Consider the following 27,992-nt stretch of genomic DNA (forward strand, 5'->3'; position numbering starts at 1 on the left):
AGCATTAGAAATCTCTAATCACACACACAAACACACGCACACAATCTGAAAAGATAATGGATTTAATACCACCACCATTACAGTCAACTAATGTTTGTTAATAGTGCGGTGCCATATGGAATGAGTGTTTCAATCATTTGAGTAATTCCTCTCTTTGGACAGGCTGTCAATAAAAGGCCCTGCATTTTGTGGATGGTGGTGTGTGTTAATCCAGCAGGCTCTAATGACTGCTATGTGCCTTGAATAGGAGCTACAGGCCCCGTGGAAGTGCCTACAGCTGTTTTATCTTCCCTATCAGAGCTCCACTTTATATTAACGCTCTATACACATGCTGTACAGTTGTGTATGCAGTGTGGTGGAAATGAAAATGGTGGTTTAGGAGAGGAGAGTTCATGACGTGCTTGATTACCTCCCCCCTCTCTCCACAGCATGCACCTTCCCCCCTAAAATTCACTCCCATCTCCTCCCCACATCCCTCTACCAGCGCTGCAGCCCGGCGGATAACCAAGCTTGGATTAGCAGTGACATCACACCGAAGAGACGGCTGAGCCTCAGTGTGAGGAAGGGTGAGTGCTCCTGTTTCTGCGTGTCAAACGGGTGTGAGTGTTATGTGTGTGTTCAGGACTGATTAGACAGCGAGGGTGGTGGTGAGAGGAAGAGAAGGATTAGAGAGCCATCGGAGAGTTGGTTAGGTGCTGACACCACTCCACCTCGCCAAGGGCTCAGTATACCGAGGGATCAGACTCATTTGTGACGGGCTGGGATTATTATCAGTTCAATAGGGCAATTTCTTTAGTACCGTAACCCCTTGACCTGTGAAATTTGGACACTTGTGAGACATTCATGAGTTCATGTATCTCCTTTCAGGTATAAACTCACATTTTTCTTTCAAATTAATGAGTCGATCAGCTGTTTTAATGAGAAGTAGACATATTTTTATATTTAAGGTAGATTCATGAGAACGGCAATCACTACATAATAACATGAAAATGTCTATTTGTGTCTGGATTTTTAAATGAGAATATTCATAGTTCAGTTGCCTTATCTGTTGAAAGACTGAGAATTTAATTTTATTTTTTTGAAAATAACATTAAAAAAGTTCAACTCTTAAGTGCATGCGAAGAAAACCATGCCTTTTAAGTAGATGATGAGAAAAAATAGATATTTCTCTCTAGATTTATGTAACACCCAAAACTAACAGCAATAATTAATTATTACAAATGCAATCAAGAGTTAGATTCTCCAAATTAGACAGAAACTAACAGAAACATTTGATGTTTATGAATGCTACGTTTGATACAGAAATAATTGTTCTAAACGTGTTAAATGACAATAAAATCATTCTCAACTTCAGAGTAAATCAAAACAACCAACTAACCCACGTTGGTAAGTGGGAATAGACCATCGACATATAAAAGGAATATACTTTTTGTTCGGTAATATCGCGAGATTAGCTTCTTAACGTGTTTCCGATTGCTACTTAGGGAAACAAACACGTCTCAAATTAGCGAACTCTTCAACTTAACAAAAAAAAACCCTCAAAGTTCTTACTCAGTGAATTGCTAACTTTACTTCAACTGTGTCTCGCTGATATTTAAGTACAATGACTCGCGGCTCTGCTTTAGCATGCTCAGTGACGGATGTGCATGTATGCTAACATTAGCTCGCTTGCTATAAGGCGCTTCGCGGTCAACTACATTTTTTGTTTCAGGAAATAAGGATGTCTGCGGAGCAGAGGGGGAGCTGGATACTAACCGGTGCTGTAGTCGCCTGTGTTACAGCTCTGTATGTGCCCTGTGTGCAGAAAACTGTTCCCGGTGGAGACTCAGGTTGGTGCTGCAAGGCTAACTGCTAGTTATATGATCACGTGACGTTTTTGTGCTCTAGGACAGCCAATCGTGTGTGCGTAAGCTCTCGGCAGGGCTGATGCTGTCCATGGTGCTGAAGATGTAGGAATATTAAGTTTTTAAATAAATGGGAGAAACATGATTTCTAGAAATCAAAATTTCTGTTGTATAGAAATCTATCATTAATATGTATTGTTTTCTAAAAATGTTCTCCTTCTAGAGCTTTTTCTCTAATTTTTGGAACTTTAATGTATAAGAAGTACAGTTAAACCTACATATGCGTTTTCACAATAAATAATTTGTACCATTTGCAGTGTCAAATGCTTATATCTGCCCATGTAAATATTCAGAATAGTTGAAAATAATGCCTTTAGTTTTTTTTTGGGAAACAAGCTTATATTCCAACCTTCCTCTGACAAATGGATACTTGAAAAGATTTAAATTTAAGATTAGTTTCATAATTGAATATTTGACTTGTTAGGCTGAAATAGAAGTATATTAAAATGAATGCATAATATTTATTTAGCTGCCATTTTAAATGTAGAATCATTGTTTACATCCACTTAACACTGCTCTGTTGGCTTTTTGAAAACTCATTATTACATAGTTAGGCATGAAATTAATTTTGACTTCTTCCAAATTAGGCTCTGCAGTACGTTTCACTCAGGACTTTTGAAACTTCTAGGCCAGTGTGTTGTCTAGCACTCTCAAAAATGCATCTAAGAGGGGATGCCTTGCACACCACACTTTGTTTAGAGGTGATGGCAAGGTTACAGGCTTGTAAATGAGCACTTGCTTGTTATGTTTGCACCTCTCAGACATAGAAACTGAAAAAAGTGAATGCATTATGCAGAAAGAAAGCATAAAAAAGGCTCAGCCAGATAAAAATGAGCTGAGGAGTGAGCAGGCTATTGCAGTGCTGAGTAGCCCTGCTGGTTGTGCCGCTGTCTAGCAGGGTCTTTGAAAAAACGTCCAGCCCTCTCTCCACAGTGTTTAGGGACGGTGCAGGATGCCCGCTCTGATAGTGCCAGCTGAACACCCTTCTGAATTCTCCAGGTCTCCGTCTCTGTGTCCTAATCTCTTTAGGTGTGATGTGCCCTGGAGAGGCTTGAGCGCAGCCTCGCGGGTACGCTGTTGTCTAGGAATGTGAAGTGTGGAAATGATGGGGATTATGGGAAGACTGATGTGGGTGCCCATGCTCCACAACCACAAAGACTCTTGGCATCCATGCTGCTTCCCAGTAGAGTCAATATTTTCCCTTTTTAGTATTGGGGCTGCAGAACTGCATCTCTGTGGCACGGAGATGAATGTTTTGGCTTAGTGCTAGTTTTTTGTGCTGAATGGGGTTAAAGTGTGCCACTACTGAGAAAAAAAAGAGTGAAATAGAGAAATTGATGAAGGATGGGAAAGTGTGATGTAGAATGATGGCATTTCGCTGGCGGCTCATGCCAGGTGAAATGGAAGCTGTGAAAACATTTTAGCTGTGCAGGTGGAGGAGTTCTGACTTCATGGTCCATTAGACTGATAAGAGTTTGGGCTCCTCGTGTGACAGAATTTTAGGCATCGTAATTCACTGTATCAACAAGGTTGCAAAATATGTGAGGCAGCCAGTGCCATCTGAAATTCAGCCATTCATGCTGTGGACCATGTTTTTGCTGTTCAAATGTTTATTTTTGTTGCTACTTGGGTTTTAAAATAGCCAGCTATGTATATTATTATTGTGAACCACAGAGATTCACAATTAGTCTGATTTTGACAAAAAAAAAGTTCATTTTCCCGACATGTGCTACAAAGTAATGATCTCTTGTCCTTGTTGGTGCTGATACAGGAAAAAATATTCACTGGATGATCTTGAAAAGGACAGAACTACTCCTTTAGCTCCAGTAGAGGGAGCTGTCCGGATCCCCAGCAGTTATCAATGTCATTTAATCTGAACCAAATTTCAATTTCCATGAGTGGGAGATGCAAACATTGGGTGAGAAATCAGTATAATTTGAAACGCTTTGGGTGTATTCTGGCACAAATGGGTTTGTGCCCAGATACATTAAAGCTCCCTCAAATAGCTTTTAGGGGTTTTCTTTTCACTTTGTGCTGCGCCTCACACAGAGCTTGTCAGAAAATTGTGCAGCCGGCTCTCATTTTTACAGCTTACCTCATTCTGTGACTGTCACCAACGTAGCCCTTTCTGTTTGTGCCCAACGGACTAAAGGAGACACTAAGACACTGGGAGTGTGGGAGCTGCAGAGAGGCACGTAGAACAGCAGAAGAAAGGGGAAAGGAAAGGCCCCTGATGCATGGGGAGGATGGGAGTGGAAGCATTATTCTCAGATCAGCATATGTGTGTCTTTGTGTGACAGGCAGAGGCAGTCTTGTGGTGTGTGTGTGTGTGTGTGTGTGTGTGTGTGTGTGTGTGTGTGTGTGTGTGTGTGTGTGTGTGTGTGTGTGCATGTGTGTTTATATCTGTGTGTGTGTGCTGAAGAAGGGAAGCAGGCATCATGGGAGAAGCAGAAGATGAAGAGAATGAGCGTGCCGCTTAGGAAATGTCACACTGGGAAGATTTGCAGGTTTTGATCCTGGCAAATTAATGCAAAACCCCAGTGCAAGTATTTGATTTGGGAAAACTTTGGGAGCAGACTTGTCTCTTAATAATAATTATTGGGTTTACATTAATTTCCTCCCCTATTCCCTTCCACAGGAGAACTGATCACCACTGCCTGTGAGCTGGGGGTAAGTATTAGCTGTATTGTTTAATCAATTCACTCATTAACTCTTATAAGCATTAAGGAAGTTTAATTAAGCATGGGCAGAAAGCAGATTAATTTACTTTCAGTCCACAGGTTCTTTTCTATACACTTATTTTACTAAGTTGCAAGTAGAGAATGCTATAATTTGCAACCCGTTTTTCAAATCCAATTAAAGTCAATGGTAAGGCGATGGCTTTTGTAGGCTTTGCCTTATGTACGGTATAAGGCTTATTATATCCACCCCTCTTTTTTGTGTGTGTGTGTGTAAGCCGCAAAGAATGAACTAAATCGGGTTAACAGTTATAATAAGTTTTATTATTTAATAAAGTTTATTACGCCGCTGTGATCCTTTTAGGGAGGCTGTGTCGGTGTCACTGTGCCAGTAATCCTGCGGTTAGTGCTGCAGTCCGTGTGGCCTGCCTGTCTGCCTCTTAGGCCTCCCCAGGGCCTCGGAGGCCATCCCTTTGCCCCTGGCTGCTGTCCCCCCCCCTCCCTGTTTGATCCCCAGAGCTCCGGTGTTCCGCCTCTCTTTGCTCCACGTGGCCTTCATCCTCTCAGCCGTCCTTCAGCTGCTGTGTAGTGCCTACAGACAAGTCACCTGTCAACAAGTTCATCCAATATTAATTTTTTTTAATTGATTTTCTCATTTAAGTTCCAACATCAACTTTTATAATAATTTTGTAATTATCTGTAGAGGCTTTGTTGTTTTTAAGGTGACTGCCGAGCCACTCGCTCTGTCACCTTTCTGCTCAACGCTCGTTTTGAAGAGTTGCGCCCTTCTTCCTGCCTGCACAGCTCATGTTATCAGTGCCGGCGAATGAGCCTGTGTTTAATGACTGAGCCCTTATCTGGGTGGAGGAGATGAGAAACGCCTAATTGCAGTGATTGCTAAGATCCCCCAGGCGAGAGCGGCTGTGGCTCTGAGGTGGTTTGGCTGGCACCACGTGCTCCGCCTCGGGCTCCTGGGAGCTTCATTGTCCTTGGGAAGAGGCCAGAAGAAGAAAAGTGAGGAGAGGGAGAAAAAAAATCGAGGGGGGTGGGGGGAGGGTTAGTATCAAAGCAAAAGCAGCTTGCAGAGATATAAATCCTGATGTGGTTGATTCTCAGTTTCTGTTGTATTCATAGTATTATTATGTCACCACTTCCACCTTTACAACAAGCACATACCAATGGTAGCTGAGTTATTATAGTTATGAAGGTCCATCCATCCATTTTCGGACGGTTATCTGGGGTCGGGTCACAATTGCAGCAGCCTAGGGAGGTCCAGACTTCCCTCTCCCCAGCCACTCTGGCCAGCTCCTCCGGGGGAATCCTAAGGCGTTCCCTGGCCAGCCAAGAAACATAGTCCCTCCAGCGTGTCCTGGGTATTCCTTTAGGTCTTCTCCTGGTTGGACGTGCCCGGGAAACCTCACCAGGGAGGCATCCAGGAGGCATCTGAACTAGATGCCCGAGCCACTTTAACTGGTTCCTCTCGATGTGGAGGAGCAGCGTGTCTACGCTGAATCCCTGCCGAATGACCAAGCTTCTCACCCTACCTCCAAGGGAGAGCCCAGCCACCCTGTGGAGAAAACTCCTTTTGGTCGCTTGTACCCGCAATCTCGTTCTTTCGGTCACTACCCAAAGCTCGTGACCATAGGTGAGGGTAGGAAGATAGATCGACCGGTAAATTGAGAGCTCTGCCTTCCGGCTCAGCTCTCTCTTCACCACGACAGATCGGTACAACGCCCGCATCACTGCAGACGCAGCACCAGTCAGCGTATTGATCTGGCTCTCCATCTTTCCCTCACTCGTGAACAAGACACCGAGATACTTAAACTCCTCCACTTGAGGCAGGACCTCGTCCCTCACCTGGAGAAGGCATTCTACTCTTTTCCGACACAAGACCATGTTTCAGATTTAGAGGAGCTGATTCTCATCCCAGCTGATTCACACTCGGTTGCGGACCGCTCCAGCGAGAGCCGGAAATCACGCGCTGATGAAGCCAACAGGACCGCATCATTTGCAAAAAGCAGAGACCCGATCCTCAGGCCACCAAAGCAGATCCTCTTAAGACTTTGGCTGCACCTAGAAATCCTGTCCATAAAAGTTATGAACAGAATCGGAGACAACGGGCAGCCTTGGCGGAGTCCAACTCTCACCAAAAACGAGCCTGACTTACTGCCGGCAGTGTGGACCGAGCTCTGACACCGGTCATACAGGGACCTAACAGCCCGTATCAGAGCGCCTGGTACCCCATACTTCCAAAGTAGCCCCCAATGGGCCTCCCAAGGAGAACTCTGAAGGTGTGCATAAATATGTCCTGTGCTGACTTTCTGGTGCTGTCTGTATCTTTCTTGGGTTTTTAGGTGGCTCATCCTCCAGGATATCCACTCTTCACCCTCCTAGCTCGTTTCTCCATGTGTTTGTTGCCCTCTTTCTCACCAGCCCACAGTGTGAACCTGATGAGCAGCCTGCTGGGGGCTGCAGCTTGTGGGTGCCTCTGCATAACTGTCTGCAGGTATGAAATCAAGGGCTTCCTGTCTTTGATTTATGATTGTTTTTTTTATTTCCCATCTTTAAAAGGCTTTGATTTTGGTGATTTTAAGAGCACAATTAAAACTGTCTCCTCTTTTATCGTCGAAACAAAACACGTGAGTTACTAAATACATAAAAGGAACTGACTAAAGGAATAGAAGTTTTTTTTTAAACATTCGCTTTGATTGTGAGTGTAGGAGAGAGTTGTATTTGTAGGATCTGACTGACAGCCAGTGGTGTCCCTGATCCTCTGTTCAGCATTCAGGAGCAGAACCCAGCCACCCTCCTCCCTCCCACCATCCTTCCCTGCCTATTTACCCATCAGCCACCCATTGTGAGCGGGCGTGTATGTGTATGTATATCACAATTATCGTGCCCCGCAACCCCCTCCCTGATGTCCCTGTTCTCCTGCCCCCCGCTGGCCAGCGTGCTCCCAATCCTGACATGGCACGATTTCTAATCTTTCCCCTTCACGCCTCCTGGGTCTAAGAGGAACAGGATCACTCCCTCTGCTCCTCCCTCTTACTCCTCGTTCAGTTGTGTTCTCTGCTTCACCATCGACCGCCCTGCCGTTTATCCCGCTGCTGACCCCATCCTGTGAGGAGTATTTTACCCATTCCTTTTTTGTCTGTGTGTTTATCTTTCATGCTTGGCCAGAGCATCATACAACACCCTTTTGCTGATCTTGGTCATTTTCTGCGTTACATTGCCGGTTATGACTTAGTGTGGGCATTTGCCTTCATGCATACCAGGGCAGTTCCAATATGTCTAATTTTATACTTGCAGCATATGATTGTTGAGTATGACGTAATGTCTTCCTGTTGTGCATTTTAGCAGAATGGGGGTCCAGCGATGGAGGCAGGAAAGCAAAATAAAATAGAATCATGCATAAATCCTGATGTGCCGGGGCTGTATCGTGCTTGATCAAGAGAAAGTCCCAGTAGAGCATGATTTCAAGGAACTGACTTGGGATCAGTCCCTGGGTGAGTCTGGGGACAGAGGTCATGTCATGTGGGTATTCAACTAACATAAATGGTCTGTAAAGTTAGCATAAATCTTTAGGAAAAGAGGCAGAAACATGTTAAAAGGGTCCTAGAACAACTTATTTTTATGATAGCAAACTGTTATTTCAGTCTAGCACATTAAAGATCAGGTTTACTCATAGTGCAGTGGTCGCTAGTGTAAAAAAAATGCATTGTGAGTCAGTCTGTGGGAAAAAAGCTCTCACGCTCCTGTTTCAGGAATTAAAGGTAATTCAGAGCAGAGATAAGGCACACAACATTAATGTTGTAACTGAGTAAAATAGTTTTGCCCAGTTAACTGCTTCAAATCCTTCTGCTGCGCTGCGGTGTAATATATGTGCCGTTAGAGGGCACAAGCGCACCGCTATCAAAATATATTTATTGGGCAACCACAGAAGAAGAAATGAGAAGAAGAAGAAAAAATCTTTTCTACAGCACCTCTCAAGATAAAAATCACGAGGCGCTTCACAAAAACAAAAAATGTAAAATATAAAAAAGAATTTAGAAAATGACTTATTTGTATTTTTATTAATTTATTTATCTCAAACCATTGAAAAACAACAAATTGCATATGCACTCCTCCATATTCCTGGTGCATAAAAAATTTAAAAATGTGGAATACGATTAACACACGCTGTTGAATAAAACAATACAAAACATACAATAACATAAAACCATTTGAGAGGGAACTGGAAGAAGCAAAAGCTTATCTAGTCCAGCCCCAATTCAGTTAATAAGTCACATTTGCTCTCATTAGCAAATTTGAAAGAAAAAAAATGTTTTCTTTATGCAGGTCATTCTATCTTCATCTTTCTACATAAAAATACAGTTACAAAACAATTGTTCACATGAATCTACAGAAAAAGGAAAACAAAACCAATAAACAACAAAAATAAAATATTCCATTTGCTACCAATTACCATTTTTATCACTTACTATTTATGTATGAGTCAATTATAAGTTGTTTATACAACATTTTAAATGATCTAATGTTTTTACATAATTTTAAAGTCACATCAAGTTTGTTCCACAGTTTGATACCACACACAGATACACACATACTTTTCATAATTGTTCGGTATAATGGAAAAATGAAGTTTTTAACACATCTCAATTCATAACCTTCTTCATGAGTTTTAAACATCCTTTGCTAATTGCATATTTTAAATGAGCAAAAATAGACAATTGTGATTAAAAATGTAAAGAGAGAGAGAGTGTGAATAGGAAAGAGGGGAATGGGTGGATCCGGAGGAAGGTGGAATAGGTGGGGAGAGCAGAACAAGGAGAGGGTGATGAAGGTCACACCAAAACCAGCCTGAACAGGTGAGTTTTCAGCTGCTTTCTAAAGGAGGCCACTGAGTCCACTGATCTCAGGCTCAGGGGGAGAGAGTTCCAGAGTCTGGGGGCCACAGCAGCAAATGATCTGTCACCTTTGGTCTTTAGCCTGGTGCTGCACAACCAGTAGGCTTTGATCACTGGACCTCAGGGACCTGCTGGGGGTGTAGGGACTAAGAAGATCACCAATGTAAGATGGTGCTTGTCCATGTAAGGCCCTATAGACCAGAACCAGGATCTTGAAATGAACCCTGAAGTTGACTGGCAGCCAGTGAAGCTGGAGGAGAAGCGGGGTGATGTGGGTGTGTTTGGAGGACTTGGGTCAGAAGCCGAGCACAGGCATTCTGAACCACCTGTAGACGGTTCAGGGAGGTTCTGCTCAGACACGTGAAAAGAGAGTTACAGTAGTCTAAGCGTGAGGAGATGAAGGTGTGGAGAACTGTCTCAAGTTCAGAGCGGGACAGAATGGGACTCAGCTTAGCAATGTTCCTGAGATGGAAGAAGGAAGAGTGAACAAGAGAACTGACATGAAAATTCAGGGTGAGAGCTGGGTCAAAGGTCATGCCAAGATTCCTGATGGAAGGTTTAGTGTGAAAAGCAAGCTGACCAAGAGAGTCTCTGACTTTGGGAACCAGCTTGTCTGGGGCACAGATGAGGATCTCAGTCTTATCTTCATTCAGCTGTAGAAAATGAGCTTGTCACATGACCAAACAAATATGCTCAAACATGAAGCGGTTAGCAAAAAGCGCTGTGTGGGAGCAGTTTATTCATATATCATTCTTGGAACACAATAAGCCTCACATCAAAGCGCAGATCCTGGCAGAACGTGGTGCAGCAAACTGAACCGAGACCAGCAAAAGGTCAGTCGGCCATGACGCTCCTGCTTGCGCCTGACTCAGTGTAATTATTTAGTTCAATTTAAGGAAAGTGGTTTTTAAAAACTGGCCTCCAGAATGTGCTTATAAGCACACAATCGCAAGCGGCGCTGTGTCACTGATGCCACGCGGTTTGCTGTGCAACAAGTTCCGACTCTGACGGACATTTCAGCTGGCTTCCCACTCTCTCTTTACTTTTTGTTCATGATTGTAACGAGTGTGGGACTTTAGTTTTGCATCAGAATTATATAAAAGAGAGTAGACAGAAAAATAATTATTATTTATAAATGTTTGTGTGAGGGGTTGGCTGGTTTCCAGTTAACCGGCTATTAATTGTTAAGGGGCGTCAATAACCGGTTAAAGAACTTTTGGAAAACGTGCGTCCCCAACACCAAGCTGCCTATATTTAACAACAACAAGGTAAATGTGGTATTTATTCTAGGGCACCTTTAAAGTCAGCAGAGGTGGACCACAACCTTCAGGCTTAAACCACAAGACTTGATTTTGCTAAATGAGCAACCAGTCTGCCGCTCTCAGCGAGGCAGTTTATTTATTTGGTTATTTCCTAGCCAGAAAATAAAAATATCCCTGCCGTCTGGGTGATATTTGGCCCCCGGCGTGCGTGTTAACTCTAGCCCTGTTGTAATCTCTGGGGATTTAAATCCACTTGTGGATTACAGTCAAGTAAACGGTCATTACGAAGAGCTCCACCCAGCTGGGCTTGATGGAATACCGATGACTTGAGCCAGAGCACACAGCAACAGTGTGAATGTTTAATCTTGTGTTTTCAGTTTGGAGGAAATAAGCACAAAAAGCTCGAGTTTTTATCAGTTTTGGACGAGCTCTTGGCTTCTGCTGGAGGGAAGGGGGTCACTGGTGATGTCACGCTCTGCAGACCCCATAACTGCTTCCTGCAGCGACACTCCCGCCCCGCATCTTCTTTACCCAGCATCTGAAATGTTTCTTTTGTAGTTTTGCATCAGCTCAGAACTAAACACCTTCACAATTAAATATGAAAGTTGTTTAATTATTTTCAGATGAAAAAAAAATAAATTGCAGTTAGTATGTTGCAGTCGGTTCCCTCAACTGATAAATGGGAAGACTTTGAAATTCGTCTGGAATATTCCCAGCATGGCAAGCCTTTGATGTATCAGTTTCAATTAGTCGGCCAGATCGCCGTGTTTAATGTGGGGGGGGATGTGAGTCGATAGGCTCGGAAGCCACTTCTCTCTCCTGCATAAGTTTAAACACAGCATTGCAGCCTTCCTTTGATTTGTCAATTACATCTCCCTTAGCTCGATCATACGGGTTGATGGCCAAATTGCACGTCTCTTTATGTTTTCACACCGCGACCTGACAAGCCTTTGAGGATGCCGGACGTAACGATAATTGCTATTGATTGCTTTTGGAGGTTTGCAGAAAGGAATGTTTGGCTGGTGAAGGGCCACAGGTCTCAGTCGTGAGACTCTGGAGGAATGCACCCTTCACGGCGGGATAATCCAGACAGCGTGATATTCTGCGCGCTCTCTCATTTCACAGTTTATCTGCTAAAGCTGCTCCGAATCTCCGCTACCTGAGAGGAATCTCTTTCCGTTTCCGAGCTTATCCTGAGAAAACAGGAGCGGACGCGCTCCGAGCGCTGACAGCCGTCACATTTGGAAGGTAGAAGAAAAACACGCAGACATCAGCACTTTTTGGTTTGATCACAAGATTACATAACAGGCCTCGCAGAAGCTTTCCTTTTTCTTAGGCGACACAAAATGCACACCTGTGAGAGGTTTATTCGCCAAGAGCCGGCCCATGTGGCACAACTGAGGCCTCAGTGGACAGGAGGGTGGGCGCGTCGCCATCTCCTGCCTTGTGCTGCACCTCCAGCTCCTTATAAGGACCTCCACCATATGGTCCCAGTGGCACGTTCTCTCCTAGTTTTCCACAGGAGTAAGGGGTTTTCTGTCGAGGACAGGTCAGCAGCAGCGGACACTGGTGACAGGAAGTTGTTGCTTTTTCTCAGCTGAATAGAGTCGTTTCATTAGGCGACTTTCTGGCCTCTCCCTGCAAATGAGACGTCCACCTCGTCATATCTGCTGTGATCAAATCGTCCTTTAAAATGCGGAAGATAAATTTAAGTTGAGATTGTTGAAAAACCCCCTTTTGTCCCTTTTCCACAGTATCTCCGCGCCACATTGTAGTCCGAACAGACCTCCTTTGCTCTCCTCATTCCCAGCATGACCAATGGTTCCCCCAGGACTCATCCTCTAATACAGTTAAACAGATGTCTAATGAAGATGTTATTTCCTCATTACTGGCTACGGGATGGGGATGAAGAGGAGGAGGAGGAAGGGGGGAGTAGATAGACAGCAGAATGCAGTTCCAGTTTAATATTCGTCTCGCCCGTGGGCCTGAGATTGTGTCTGTCTCGGACGTCAATATTCCGTTCCTCACCCACCACAGGCAGCCTTAATAAGGCGCCAGGCGCAGAGACAGATCAGACTCGGCAATTACGATTCACCCAGAATTAGTTAATGGAATCTATACAGCAACATTTACGTATCACTGGTCTCTGCTTAATGACTTTGTTGGAGAAAGCAGCAAGAAAAATGGCATTCAGGGAATTGCATAAACATTGCATTTTTCTGTAAATAGTTTTTTTTTCCTCCCTCTTCCTGTAATTTGTGTGTGTGTGTGTGGGGTGGAGATTAAGATGACATTCGGGGAGAAATTGTCATGTCAGTGCCGGTATTGTTTGAGCAAAATTGTGGTGATTAATTTTACGCACACTTGTAGCACTGCAGCGCTCCCCTGGAAGGAGGGGTGGGTGAGCAGCAGAGCACGGGACCCTTGGTTATTGTTCCATGTGTGTGGAGGCAGGCGGGCTCGGATCTGCAGCTCGGGATGAGGCAGGGAAGACTGGTGATTGGCTGAGAAATTAGATGAGAGGATAAAGCACTTTGGAGTCCTCTGACTTAGAAAAGCGCAATACAAGTGCGAGACAATTATTATTTGGCTATATATATATACAGGTGCTGGCCAGTAAATTAGAATATCATCAAAAGGTTGAAAATATTTCAGTAATTCCATTCAAAACGTGAAACTTGTACATTATATTCATGCAATGCACACAGACCAATGTATTTCCAATGTTCATTACATTTAAATTTGATATTCATAAGTGACAACTAATGAAAACTCCAAATTTGGTATCTCAAAAAATTAGAATATTCTGAAAAGGCTGAATATAGAAGACACCTGCTGCCACTCTAATCAGCTGATTTACTCAAAACACCTGCAAAGGCCTTTAAAAGGTCCCTCAGTCTTGTTTTGAAGGCACCACAATCATGGGGAAGACTTCTGACTTAACAGCTGTCCAAAAGACAATCATTGACACCTTGCACAAGGAGGGCAAGACACAAAAGGTGATTGCTAAAGAAGCTGGCTGTTCGCAGAGCTCTGTGTCCAAGCACATTAACAGACAGGCGAAGGGACGGAAAAAATGTGGTAGAAAAAAGTGTACAAGCTCTAGGGATAACCGCACCCTGCTGAGAATTGTGACGACAAACCCATTCAAAAATGTGGGGGAGATCCACAAAGAGTGGACTGCAGCTGGAGTCAGCGCTTCAAGAACCACCACGAGGAGACTCATGAAAGACATGGGATTCAGATGTCGCATTCCGTGTGTCAAGCCACTCTTGAACATGAAACAGCGCAAGAAGCGTCTCGCCTGGGCCAAGGACAAAAAGGACTGGACTGATGCTGAGTGGTCCAAAGTTATGTTTTCTGATGAAAGCAAGTTCTGCATTTCCTTTGGAAATCAAGGACCCAGAGTCTGGAGGAAGAGCGGAGAAGCACAGAATCCACGTTGCATGAGGTCCAGTGTAAAGTTTCCACCGTCAGTGATGGTGTGGGGTGCCATGTCATCTGCCGGTGTTGGCCCACTCTGTTTCCTGAGGTCCAGGGTCAATGCAGCCGTCTACCAGGAAGTTTTAGAGCACTTCATGCTTCCTGCTGCTGACCAACTTTATGGGGATGCAGACTTCACCTTTCAACAGGACCTGGCACCTGCACACAGTGCCAAAACCACCAGCACCTGGTTCAAGGACCATGGTATCCCTGTCCTTGATTGGCCAGCAAACTCGCCTGACCTTAACCCCATAGAAAATCTATGGGGTATTGTGAAGCGGAGGATGCAATACGCTAGACCCAACAATGCAGAGGAGCTGAAGACGACTATCAGAGCAACCTGGGCTCTCATAACACCTGAGCAGTGCCACAGACTGATCGAGTCCATGCCACGCCGCATTACTGCAGTTATTGAGGCAAAAGGAGCCCCGACTAAGTATTGAGTGCTATACATGCACATTCTTTTCATGTTCATTCTTTTCAGTTGGCCAACATTAGAGAAACAAACATTTTTTCATTGGCCTTTAGAATATTCTAATTTTCTGAGATACCAGATTTGATGTTTTCATTGGTTGTCACCTATAAATATCAAAATTAAACGTAATAAACATCGGAAATACATTGGTCTGTGTGCATTGCATGAATATAATGTACAAGTTTCACGTTTTGAATGGAATTACTGAAATATTTTCAACCTTTTGATGATATTCTAATTTACTGGCCAGCACCTGTATATATATATATATATATATATATATATATATATATATATATATATATATATATATATATATATATATATGTTATGAAATGTAAAACGTTAAAAAACTGAGCTTTTAGTTGAAATAGGCTACTATTCAACATGAGAACAGATTGGTGAATGGCCACGCTGAAATTCAAGAATCATGAATCTTTTATTGACGTTGTACCAACGTCCCAGCACAATGAAATTACAGTTTCAGAACAACCCATCCCAAGATTTGACGTACAGTAACACAAACAAGACACAACATAACAGAATCAGTGGGTATGCGCGCACCTCGCACTCCCAGATGCAGTTAGACAAGGAGTAACACTAGGAAAGTATGGGGAGGAGGGAGAAAAAGGCATCCCAGAGTTTCTCCTAACATGGGGTAGCTAAAAACACAAAGTCAATTTGACTTTTTTTAATTTTTCTGGTTTATTCAGCAGAAATTTACAAAAAAAATCTGAATTTATTTTACAGAGAATTTGTTTATTTTGTGAACGCACCTTTGCTAGTCACAAATTCAGGCTAGCAGCAACAGATCTTCCATGTGGAAGATTTAACTTCCATAATTTAAATGATAGAATTTATTGTTTTAGTTATTGTTCTTTGACACAATCTGAAAATGGAAAAAACTGGTATTGGTAGGTCAAAGCTGCTCGAATCAGAAATCGGTATTGGCCCTTGAAGCCAGAATCAGTGCGTCTTTAAAAATAATATATTTGAAGATGTGAAGTCATCACTGAATTATCTCATCATTAGAAGTTACAGTGAGTCGTTTTGGTTTAAACTCTGATGATGACTGTGTGGCACTTTAACCGAATCATGAAATCAAGACAGAAACAAAAGGATTTGTGCGATTTAGACCCTTATTGTTTCACCTGATGCCGTAAAACAAACACAAAACCTGATATTTCACACAGCCGGGACACCAAATTGTCCTTAAAATTAATTTTTCCTGTGAATAAAGTTCATGTATTAAATGTTTCATCCGATTTGTTTGATGGATTTTTTTTATTCCACATTTAGTTCTTGCAAAGTTCTGCTTCTATTTAAAATTTCCAGTTCATATAAAAGTTATTTTTGTCTTTTTATTTGTTGTTGTTGGGAGTTTTTTGTAAGAACTGGAGTGCAAAGAAAATATATTCATGACACAATTAGTGGTTTAGTAACGCTGCTCAGTCGGAGCCGTATACCAACAGGCTGACACTTTGTAGTTTCTGATTTACCGTTTGATTTCCTGACATGCGCCACCATTTAAATGCTTGTGTATCAATTGCTGCTTGGCTTTGAAACTTCAAAGCAGCACATCAGACACTTACCCCTCGTATAATAGCTGCTAAGTACCTGGCTGGTGTCCTGGCCAGAGGGGGAGCCCTGGGGTGTGAGCGAGGGCCAGCTGGAAACCCCCTCCTCGGCCTGAGCGGACCTCCCTCCTCTCTCGGGTTTTCTGCCCTCTTCAGGAATGTGTGATTGCGTTCCAGCGCTGGCCCCCGAACCGGCGTTCTGTTAGAGAGCAGCGCAGCTCTGATCTGCTGCAGCACAGCTGTGGTATTGTCTACTCCTCTGGGTGGTGGGTGACCATTGTAAAGCCGTGCAGAGCGCTGGTGTCTGCTTTTTGTGTGCCGTTATTCAGCACTGACTGATGCAGGCGCCGTGTTATAGAGCCGAGGCTCGAGTTGTTATATCAGAGTGATGTTTTTGTGCCCTTGAAGGGGAATAAGTGGCTTTTTAAATTTCTAATCTTCATTTAATTGATTTTCTCCTTTTCTGGTTTTAAAACTGATTTTTTTTTCTTTTTGAGTCTTTTGCTTTATTTCTGCTCGGTAGTTGTCATTAATTATCTGGGCGATGATGCAGGCTTTCTTCTCCTGCGGACATTTCAGCATCCCGCCCAGCGTTGAGTGGCGAGGACGGGGGAACATGGCCACACTGGTGTCAGAGAGTGTCCCGCTTTTATCTGGGAGCGCTGGGAGCAGTCAGCCCGGAGAATGCCTGGGACCCAGGTGGTCCCGCTCAGACAGACGGGTCATTTAAAGGCTACTGTGTACGCACACGGCTGGCCTCCACGTGACTGACAAGCTCTAACAGAGAGAGTTGTCATTCGCATCAGAGAGAGAGAGAGCGAGAGAGAGAGTTTAGTGTAATAACCACCTTGGTGGACCCCCCATGACTATCCTGCGCCCCCACCCCCCACTAAGTGAACGAGCTCTGGGTTAATTGTCATGCAGTGAGTTAAAATTATGGGTGCGGGAGGTCCCGGCACCTCAACAACACCCCCTCACACTCGCCCACCCCGCCCTCCATCGTCTCCTCGCCTCATCCTTCCTGCAAGTTACAGCTAATTCCTGGAGCGGTGCAGCAGGAAAGACGCTGCTATCTTTTATTAAGACCCACTACTACACCCCCCCTTTACACACACACACACACACCCTTCCTGTTTAAGTGCACACACTCTCACGTTTTACCGTACAGCCTCGCTCACCAGAGGAAGCACGGAGGGGAGAGGGCGGGAGGGAGAAGAAAACCCAGGGAAATAAATGGGAAGTAGTCAGCAGGCTTGAGTTTTTTTTCTTTCTTCTACCCTTCTCTCGCTCTCCCTTTCCCCCCCTCATTTTTTTCCCTGATTTACCGCGCTTTCCTCAGAAAGCTCCATTGTTCCCCTAGCCTAAGTCTCATCAGGCCTTTTGTGGCCGACTATCACAGCGGCAGGCAGAGAGCTGGAAATGTATAAATGGTATCATGCCTTGTGATTAATGGCGGTGCTTATGAGTCAGGTCTGATAACGGGCCTGCTCTCTACTCAATTTCAGATACCGTTAATGGAATCTGTCTTCTGCGATTGTAATGTGAGAGCGCCTAATTTGCTATGGAGCTTGAAGCTGTCACCGGCAAGGGATTGTGGGGTCATAAGGGACCTGGCAGCCGTTTGGCCTGCAGCTTGTATCTGCCGTGCTGAATAGAGCAGCTCTCTGCCTGTCAGTTAGCTGATAGGCTGATGAGGACTCTAAGCCACTCCACACAATGGTGGAAAGGGCCGTACTGCCTGACTTCCCTAATTGTCAAGGCTGCTCATATTTCAGAGCCAGCGTGCTGGGGACCGGGTTGCTTCTTTTTTTCTTCTTCTTTTCTCTTTTTTCCTTTATGAACTTTTTTCTTTCACTTCCTCTATTTCATCCTGCATCATCCTGCACGCTGTCTCGCCCCTTTAATGCACACTTTATTTTTTCTCTTACCCCCCCCACCCCCACCTCTGTCTCTCATTTTAGTAAGTGGTAGGTCTTAGCGTATGGCAGATTATCCCAAGTTTGCTACTTCAATTACTGCAGAGGAGATGGAAACAGTGCAGGAGAGGAGAAGAGGAAAACTTTTGTGCACACATTATATTTAAGAAGCGGAGGATAAAGCGCTATCTGAACCGCCGTGGTTTCTGCGGCGGCCGGCTCCAGATCAACCTAGCTGTCTTGATATCTGAATTACCCCAAATCACAGAGAGTGTTTTTTTTTTCCCGAGGTCTTGTCCAAGAAGAAACTCGGGCAGAGGGAAGATTATAACGGGCCTTCGAAATGAATCTGAGGGAAGAAGCTGCATTTTTTTGTATTATTCTGTGATATTGCTGATTTTTGTGTCTCAGGCAGTTTAACCTAAATAAAATACTAGAAAAAGATACTGAAGTTTTTTAACTTCACTTGAAGCAAATTAGTCCAGATATTTCATTTTTTGGGGTGTAAACTTTTGCGATTTCGGAAACAACAAAAGCACCAAAACCTGCTTGTCGTTGGGTGATTGTATCATGATTCAATAATATCATTTTTTTTGTTCATATATTTAAAAAAATGTCATTTTCCCTGCATAATGTGTAACAATCAACATTTTCTTCTCTGCGCTCCCAGGATGACAGGTCCTGGACCAGGAGCGGTCCTGGCTGCAGGACTCTTCGCTGTGTCCCGGCTGAGCTGGCAGTGGTCCATGGTGGCAGAAGTCTTCTCCCTCAACAACCTCTTCATTGGACTTCTCTTCTTCTTGACTAGCAGCTTTCAGTGTGCTGAAAACTCCACGCAGAGGAGAAAGGTAGCAGCACACCCAACTTCCTGTGGACCTCGAGCCTTTCCTCTGGCTCAGACGTTAAACTCACGTAGTGATGGTGGCTTTCAGATTGCACGTTGGGGAGCGTTATGTTGTGGCTTGGGCCTCTGTAACCAGCACACACTGGTTCTGTACGTGATGGTCATCATTCCTTGGATCTTTTATCGACTTTATACTCTAAAGGTGTGTTTTTGGGCCTCTAAATATCCCTGTGCTGCGGTTTCCCTAAATCAAATAGACAAATTAATAATGAGAGCTTCTTTATCGTTCCAATAAAACAGGAGCTGTCTTTTGTGGGCCTCATTTCTCTGGGATTGAGTTTCCTTACTGGTTTTCTGCCATACCTCTACCTGCCAGTCTCATCCTACCTCAACGCTGCACGCTGGAGCTGGGGGGACCAGACCACCCTGTCGGGTCTGCTGAACCACCTGCTGAGGACTGAGTACGGCACCTTCAGCCTGGTAAATGCTGGCTGTTGTTGAAGAGTTTCATTTAGTTTCTCTTTTATTTTCTAACTTGTACTTTTTTATGTTTTGCAGGCTAAAACAGAAACCTCTGTGAGTCTGAGCTCGATGCTACAGTGAGTTTTGCAACTTTTTCATAGGATAGATTCTAATTTTGCATTTACTGCACGTCTCGTTGGTACAGTAAGGCTCTCCTTATAGGTTTCTAGGGATGTTAGTAATAATCGGTGATACTTTACAAACCAATAAGTGTTTTTTTATTCTTTCATTAAGGGCGAGAAAGAGAGAAAACTGACTGGCTTCTTGCTAAATAATGAGCCAGATCTGCTGACCAATAATTAGTCCATAAATGTACAGAACAGTTGTGTGATTCTATCTAATTAGTTGGTTTTTCTGCTCTGAATTCACTGGTTTTAAGTTCTTCTCAGTATTTTCGACTTCGATGGAGTGAAAAAGCCAAAGTGGGGGAGTTTTGATCTCACTTATGGGTCTGGAGATGATGAAGGACCCAGTTCCTCTTTATGGTGCTTTACACCGGTTTAAAAGCAGACACGCCGATCTCCTTTGAGAGCCAGGAGTCATTTCTGCGTCCCATCTCTTCCCGTCTTCTCTCCCAGCAGCTTTTGTTCTTCCCGTTCCACATTTTCCCATCAAAGAGGAACTGAACCTGCTTAGAGGGGCCAAATCGCTGTGTTCTGTTTCTCCAGCAGTTTGAACTGATCACTCAGCTCTGGTGTTTGAGCGTGACAAGCTGTGATGACAGACACTGCAACAGAGCTGGAGAAATAGTATTTTCCCATTCTGCCCCCCCCCCCCCACACACACACACACACACACGCACACGAACACTCATACACATGCACACACTCCTTCCTCAAGTAGATTCCCTCCCTTTGCTCTCTGCTTCCACCACAGTCATCCCACTGCTGGTATCTTTCTCCAAATGATAGGACGGATTGTGTGTGTGTGTGTGTGTGTGTGGGGCATGTTCATCATAAGACCCCCCACTTCCAGACCCCCCTCCGACTGGCGCCCACCCCTTCGCTTCAACCCCGCTGCTTGACGGACAAGCACACCTTCAAAAATGGAGAGGGTGAACATGACAGGCATGTCGCTCTGGAGACGTAAAACCCAATGGAGAAGCTGCCCCCCCCCCACACACACACACACAGAGTGTACATTGGGAGATATAGAGACTCAATAAGCTGTCAAATTGAGATGGGTATTAAGGAAGAGGCAGGAAACTATCTCTGCTCCGAGCTGGCGCCTTGTGAATGACAGGCGCTGTGAGGAGCGGACGGGGCTGCTGGGGGTGGATGACACAGTCGTTCGGATCTGTCAGTCCCGCTGAAAGGAGTCCATGGAGTTTGTTTTGATAGGGGTGGAAAGCGTTTGACAAGCGCTGCCCTTGACTTCGTCATCATGAAGGTTAATTGAGTTTTGTTTTTGATGACTGTGCGTTTGTGCAGGGCTCAGCTGGACCACTGCCTGCTAGAACTTTCTCCTCCCGCGCTGGTTCTGGCAGGAGCAGGCCTTCTCCTTTCCACGCAGGACAGGTAGTAAAGACGCCAACACACAAAACTCTGTCACACACATCTCAGCAGCCACTTCAACCCAAAATAATAATAAAAAAAATATCTAATCCCCCCCGAAGTGAAAGACGGCGAACAAAAACCAGTGACAAAATGCTGATCCTGGAAAACGAGAACACAAAACAACACCGAGGCACCTAGCTGTCAAGCTGTCACGACGTTCTGCATTCAGATCAAGAGGGGCTGATGTTTATTTTGGATTTTTCACAAACATGTTTGTGTGTGATTGCATGTGGCAGTGTGATCCGCTAATTCTTCACAGTGGTGGCTTTGCTGGGGTCTGCTGAGGGGGTGCTGATAAAGCCTGGTGCTGCCTCCCAGCTCTGCAGGGCACCCATTTAGCCAACTCCCTTCAAAATAAAAGCATGGTCACTCCACCCAGTGCCACAAGGAAACAGTTTATTTTGTTAAAAAATATATATAGTATATGATTTAAAATGCAGTGTGTATGTGTGTGTGTGTGTGTGTGTGTGTGTGTGTGTGTGTGTGTGTGTGTGTGTGTGTCCAGCTGACAGAGGGAAGGTTTTCAGACTCCAAAGTGTCTCCTCAGGATCAGATGACTTGTTTTTGCCACAAGGGCTAAATTTCCTTCTAGTCCATAAGAGTGTTTTACAGATGTGCTGTAATGAGTTTGTGATTCAGCAGCTGGCAGCAGCTCATTATGACTCAGTCAGTATTAAAAAAATCAATCATGCACCTCTAAGAACAAACATTTCTCTCAGAGACTTCTCTAGCCGTACTCCCATTATTTCATAGATTTTCCTCAAAATAGGAATGAATCATCACATTACAAAGATCACAATGAGAGTATAGAAATAGTTTTCAATAGTAATATTGATTAATTTGGAAATAAAATGAGCTAACTGTTGATTCTTTTAGGAGATGTAGCTCAGTGACCTGGCTGTTGACTGTCATGCTGCTGGTTTATTCTCTGTTCTTTGCCTGGAGAGCCAACCTGGACATCAGCAGACCGCTGCTGCTCGGAGTGGTGAGTAACGGGACCGGAACGCGACTATCCGGATAAGATTCATTATTTTATAAAGATCTTCTTTGAGTTTTCCTTGTCTTGGAAAAAATGTTCAGACCACAAAAAGTGCCATGCTTTTGTCTCTTTAGGAGAGGTAAAAGTTTTATTTATTTATTTTGACCAGATTATATAATGATGTGTGTCTATGAAAGGGGATTAGGGCCACAGAAAAGAAAATTCTGAGATTAAAGTCAGAATTAAGAGATTAAAATCAGAATTCTGAAATTAGAGACAGAATTCTGAGATTAAAGTAATAATTGTGAGGAAAAAAGTCAGATTTGTGGGATTGAAGTCGAAATTAAGAGATTAAAAGTCAGAGTTTTGAGATTAAAGTCAGTATTCTGAGATTAAAGCCAGATTTCTGAAATTAAAGTCATTGTGAGGAAAAAAAAGTGAGGATTATGAGATTAATATCAGAATTTTGAGATTAAAGGCAGAATTATGTGATTTAAGTCAGGATTGAGAGCTTAAAGTCAGAATTGTGAGATTGATGTCATAATTTAGAGATTAAAGTCAAAACTCTGAAAGTCAAAATTCCAAAAAAAAAACCTCTGAATTCCTTTTCTTTTCCTTCTCTTCTAGGGGCACCAGGCCCTAATCCCCTTTTGTGGTCAGTCTGCTGGAAGCACGTGGCCAAATAAAGGTTATTCAAAACACTTAAAGGTGTGTGTTTCTGGACTTTCTGCAGGTCGAGCGTTTTTGGCTGCAGAGTGACGCTGTGGTGTGTGTTCTGGCTGGCCTTGGGGTGAGCTGCTGTCACACCCAGCTGGAGCGGAGGTTTGGACGTGGCGGTGTGTGGAGCACCATCAGCTGGGTCTTTACTTTAGCTCTTCTAGCACGTATGGTGCACACCAACCAAAGGTGAGCAAGAAACTCAACCGCTAACTTGCTGATTTGTAAATATTTGACACGGTCAAATGAAGCTATAACAAGGAAATGAATGAGATTAGGTCTTATTTGTTGTTTTGCAAAGTAAAGCAAAGTCAGCACTAAAAAGTTCTCATTTTCCCTTTCCTTTTTCATAAATTTGTATTTAAATGCTCTTATTTTGTTACGGGGGAGACTTAAATTCTTTTGTGACGTTCAAATTTGCAGACAATTACAGAAGTAATTTTACAGCGGCAAAGATTTTGATCACAGCAGACGTAATTATGGCGGCTGCATTGTGTTGCACTTCCACAGGCTATTAGTCATTCCAGGCTGTAATAATGTTTTTGTGGCCGGCTTTTCTCTACACCATCTTTGAGCATTTATCTGTGAGTTTAACCGTCCTCCTGCTGCAGAAATGATATCAAGCCCAAATGAAAATAAAGTTAAATGTGCCTTTTTATAAAAGTTTAGGTGAAATAGAAACTCCCTTGTTTTTGTTTCATCTAAAATCCCATGTGGACTTTTTAAACCTGATTGGTTTTTTTCCAGTTTGAACTCCACGTGTCAGGTTTTCTCTGCTCGCCCCGTGGTTAGGGCTGAACAGAGGCACGGTTAGCACATAGATTCCACTCACAGAGCTCAGCCTGAGATGGTAGCTGTCCGAGGAGACAGATTACACCAGCGCAGCACCGGGGAGTGCCAGGCAGCCATCACCGAGCGCCTTTGATCAGGGGGAGAGCATGGCCTGTGCTGTCAGACCAATCATACCTGTCTCCCTACGATTAGATAGGCAGCTGTGTGGAGGGGAAGGGGCGGGGGCACTGACAACTTACCCTTGAAAGCCCACTTACAAACACGCCTGAACGCGTCAAGGGTGCACTCAGCTGGTGCTAAATAACACGCGCTTTGATGATATTTTATTTCAGAAGTTGTGATCAGAGCAGCAACAGCGTGGTGGAGAAGTTCGGCAGGGAGCTCCTGGCCTCCGTCCCAAAAGACTCTCTCATCCTGACCAGAGGGGACCTGCCGGGAAACTCTCTGCGTTATTTACACTACTGCCAGGGCCTACGGGCTGACGTCCGCCTGGTCGACCAGGAGGTCGGCACCGTCGTTCTGTTTCACTCTTCTCTCTGCATTATTCTAAGCCAAGACACGTAAACTGCAAGTTTTACAAGCGTCCAATTAGAAATGAAAGAATTGGAATCATACATGTTCATTTATGGGAAATATTTTTATTTCTGTCCTCCAAAAATACTCTCATTTCACTTTTTGGTCTGCTTGTCCTACCCAGTTAAAGGGTAAAGGTGCAGGTTTGTGGACAGGTTAAAGCAATGAATACCTCGCCTAATGCAGGTCGCTTTTGGAGAAACAGAGATTAATTCAGCTCAAACCGATGAGCTAACAGTTAGTCACAATCTGGCTGTTTATAAAGCGTCAATTGCTGTTTTGTAACTTCTAATTTGCTATAAATTGTTAGGAAGTTCCAGGCAAACGTGCTACAACTGTTAGCACTACAGCTATTAGCATTACAACTGTTAGCACTACAGCTGTTAGCACTACAGCTGTTAGCACTACAGCTATTGCACTATAGCTGTTAGCACTACAGCTATTACACTATAGCTGCTAGCACTACAGCTGTTAGCACTACAGCTATTGCACTATAGCTGCTAGCACTACAGCTGTTAGCACTACAGCTATTGCACTATAGCTGTTAGCACCACAGCTATTAGCACTACAGCTGTTAGCACTACAGCTGTTAGCACTACAGCTGTTAGCACTACAGCTATTGCACTATAGCTGTTAGCACTACAGCAATTACACTATAGCTGCTAGCACTGCAGCTGTTAGCGCTACGGCTAATACTTTGCTAGTTGAAATAACTAGTAAAGGTCAAAAGGTTGGTTAAAAAATAATAAAATAAGTTTTTCACAAGATTAGAGATGCTTTTAGATCTTTTTAACAGACCGGTCATTTTCTCTGTGTGGTCCAAACTCATCTGTGTTTCTCCTAACTAAGGTTGTTTAAGGAGCTAATTACAGCATATTATTTGATTATGAAAATTTTCTAGTAAAACTAGATTTCTAGAGAAGTGATTGAAAGAAAAAGGAATAACATGTTTAGTTTCAGATTATAATTTCATTTCAAATGATCAATTTTCTTATTTATCGCCAAAAACAGATGAAAAAAAAAATCAGAAGCATTCGTCAGATGTCTCTAAAATAATGAATTATTTAAGAACTTTATAGAATTTTTGTAGTTTTTAAACAGAATTGTTTGTCTGTCCTCCCTAGATGATGACTTACTCCTGGTATGTGGCTAAGCTGGCTCAGCACCTCCCCGGAGTCCACTTCCCCGGCCGCTTTTGGGATCCGGTCCTCTCTGAGAAAAAGAACACCTTCGACTTCAGGCAGTTTCTGCTCCACAACACCCAGTGAGTCTCCGAGACACATGGAAGGAATAAAAGGACGTTCTGAACAGTTAAACAGAAGGAAGTTGAATAGAGCGGAGGAGAGATTGAAAGAACAAGTGGGTGATCTAATGAGGCAGAGATCAGTGGGACGGTCCACGCCGCTATGAGTGCAGAGAGAAGATAAGCCCACAGAAGTGTTGAGGCCATAAAAGAGTCTGATGAACCACAGAAGTCGTCTAATCTACTTGATTTGGTTAAACAGTGTCTGGTGCTGCTTCCTGTCCAGAAACTGGATTAGGTTTCATTATAGCCAAGCCCACCAGGGGGCAGTGTTTGCCAGGCCAACGTGTCTCCCTCCCTGAGGGGCATAACTGACCTGTGGGGTTAACACACCATGACTGTGAGCAGCACAGGAGCTACGGGACTCCAGAAGGTGTCTCCTCATTAATCACCTGGTTTTGTGTCGCCTCTGCAGCAGGGACGTGTTCGCCTGCATCGGGCTGTCTGATGGAGACTCGAGCTGGGAGCAAAGTTTCACTCGCTGGCCTTGGGGCGTGTGCGACTACCTGGTGCCTGTTCAGAAGCAGTTTCACCCAGAAGAGTGGGCCCAGCGCACTCGCGACATCTACAACTGGACTGAGCCACACAACAGGTTATAAATAACAACCTAAATGTGGTTTTTGGGAGGATTATAAATGAGAAAGGTGTAATTTTGGGGATAAAAAGTAGACAGATCCTTTAGAATCAGCCCTTCTCTATGTGGTCTTCCTTCCCCAGACTCCACAGAGCTTCCTGCTGTTCGGTTAAACTCTACTCTCATTGCTGGGATCCACCTCTTTGTGAATTCAACCAGAGCAAGACATACGGCCCCCAGCCCTTTGAAATGAGACTGAAGTTGAAAAATAATGAGTTTCTTATTGCGTTTTTGTCAACAACTGTGTCAAAACTGGAATTAGTCAAAGCTCCGTATTCTGTAGCTGCAGCCAGCAGCCCTGCTTTCACTCAGATATCCGCGGCTGAATACTGTGACATTATTTCCCGCACCCTCACGACAAGCGTGTCCGCAGATGCCCACCAGCCAAAATATTTAGCCGGGAAACCTTTTGTTAAAATATTCTTTTGAAGAAGAGGTCAAGTGTTTGCAGTCAACAAAGTGAGTGGGGGAAAAGCCAGATGTGGTTTAAGGCCGTGTCTAATGTGCTGGCTGCTATTGTTGCTCAGTCATTTAATATTTATGCAGCAAGTTTTAGTGTAATGAAACCCGCATTTAGAGTTAGTGGGAAAGTGCACAAACCAGCGCCTGAAGCAGTTCTTTTCCTGCCTGAACAGTTTCCATCCTGCGTCCTGGGAGCGTGTGGCTAATGAGGAGATGTGGCAGGCCAGGTGAGTACAAGCATTTCCACAGGAGACACATGCAGAAAGCTGCGTCACCATGCGTCCTACTGTCTCGCTAGAACATCTCCATAAAGCGGTCTTGTGCGGTAGAGCGTCTACATGTACGTTCTGTTCGCTGGCAGCATCTACATAAATCACTCCATTGTGGATCTGCACAGCCCATCCATCCAGCACTTAGCTCCCGAGCCTGCGTGCTTTGTTTCAGGATGAAGACGGCTTTCTTTCTGTTTGACCTGGCGGAGGGGACGCAGGGAGAGGGGAGAGCGCGCCTCTATGAGCTGTCTTACACCGTGAGTCTGCAGATATAATCACAGCGCACAGATGTTTAGTTTATGCACGACTGTCTTTCTCCGTTTGCTCTGCAGCTGTATAAGGAAATCGTGGCAGCCCATTCAGACTACCCCCCGAACTGGGACAAGAACTTGGCGCTGGCGTGCGAGAGGCTGCTCAGCTCAGGTCACCGAGGCTACAGTCCAGATGGCCTGCTGGCCTGCAGCATTCATCACTTCTCTCTTTACTTGGAGAAGGACCCCACTGATCCTCAGGCACCGGCCATACGCTCGGCAGTTTCTCACCTGATCAAAGAAAGAAACAAACTCCTTCAGAGCCAGAAGAAATCTCCTGGGTAGGATTGTGGAAGACCCAAAGGGGGCTGGTGCTTCCAGAATAAAAGACTAACAAGTATCACCCGTCATTTAGAATTTGTTTACTTTTACTCCCAAAGAGCCTTGCTTTTAGTTATTTTAACAAGGTTCTGTGCTAATGCCTTGTTTCAGTCCAGTGCCTAATCATTTTTAATGAATCACTTTCTGGTGTTTAAAGTTAAAAGTCCCATTAGTCGTCACACACTGGTGGAATTTGTTCTCTGCATTTGACCCGTCCCTTGGGGAAACCGCGAGCTGCAGACACGGCTGTGCTCAGGAACTACTTGGTGGTTTAACCCCCCAATCAGACCCCTTAATGCCGAGTGTCGAGCAAGGAGGCATTGGGTCCCATTTTTAAAGTCATCGGTATGACCCGACCATGGATTTGAACCCACAATCTCCCAATCCCAGGGCAGACACTCATACCACTAGGCCACTGAGCTAGTTTAACTCTCACTTATAAAATGTTCAGACAAGAAAAGCCTTTAAAGGAGACATATTATGCAAAACCCACCTTTTACACCC

General features: G+C 44.1%; 1 protein-coding gene across 4 annotated transcripts; it reads left to right on the plus strand.

The window, feature by feature from the left end:
* The first annotated feature begins 455 nt into the window (after nucleotides 1–455).
* tmem260 (transmembrane protein 260) lies at nucleotides 456–27,596 on the plus strand. Of its 4 annotated transcripts, XM_054741594.2 has the most exons (17): nucleotides 456–566; nucleotides 1,712–1,829; nucleotides 4,543–4,574; nucleotides 6,937–7,088; nucleotides 18,873–19,050; nucleotides 19,135–19,248; nucleotides 19,347–19,526; nucleotides 19,605–19,645; nucleotides 20,999–21,085; nucleotides 22,001–22,109; nucleotides 22,837–23,009; nucleotides 23,945–24,116; nucleotides 25,310–25,449; nucleotides 25,904–26,080; nucleotides 26,758–26,811; nucleotides 27,029–27,113; nucleotides 27,189–27,596. In XM_054741594.2, exons 2-17 carry the CDS (start codon nucleotides 1,721–1,723, stop codon nucleotides 27,450–27,452), a joined length of 2,067 nt encoding a protein of 688 aa, XP_054597569.2. In that variant the 5' UTR covers nucleotides 456–566; nucleotides 1,712–1,720; the 3' UTR covers nucleotides 27,453–27,596. The 4 variants fall into 4 exon arrangements, with proteins under 4 accessions (XP_054597569.2, XP_015825610.3, XP_070402744.1 ...); XM_015970124.3 differs by lacking the exon at nucleotides 456–566 and having other exon boundaries at nucleotides 1,492–1,829; XM_070546643.1 differs by lacking the exons at nucleotides 456–566; nucleotides 26,758–26,811; nucleotides 27,029–27,113; nucleotides 27,189–27,596 and adding an exon at nucleotides 26,206–26,681 and having other exon boundaries at nucleotides 1,492–1,829.
* The last annotated feature ends 396 nt before the right edge of the window (nucleotides 27,597–27,992 follow it).

The sequence above is a fragment of the Nothobranchius furzeri genome, chromosome 18 (assembly GCF_043380555.1).
Source record: "Nothobranchius furzeri strain GRZ-AD chromosome 18, NfurGRZ-RIMD1, whole genome shotgun sequence".
NCBI classification, from domain to species: Eukaryota; Metazoa; Chordata; class Actinopteri; order Cyprinodontiformes; family Nothobranchiidae; genus Nothobranchius; species Nothobranchius furzeri.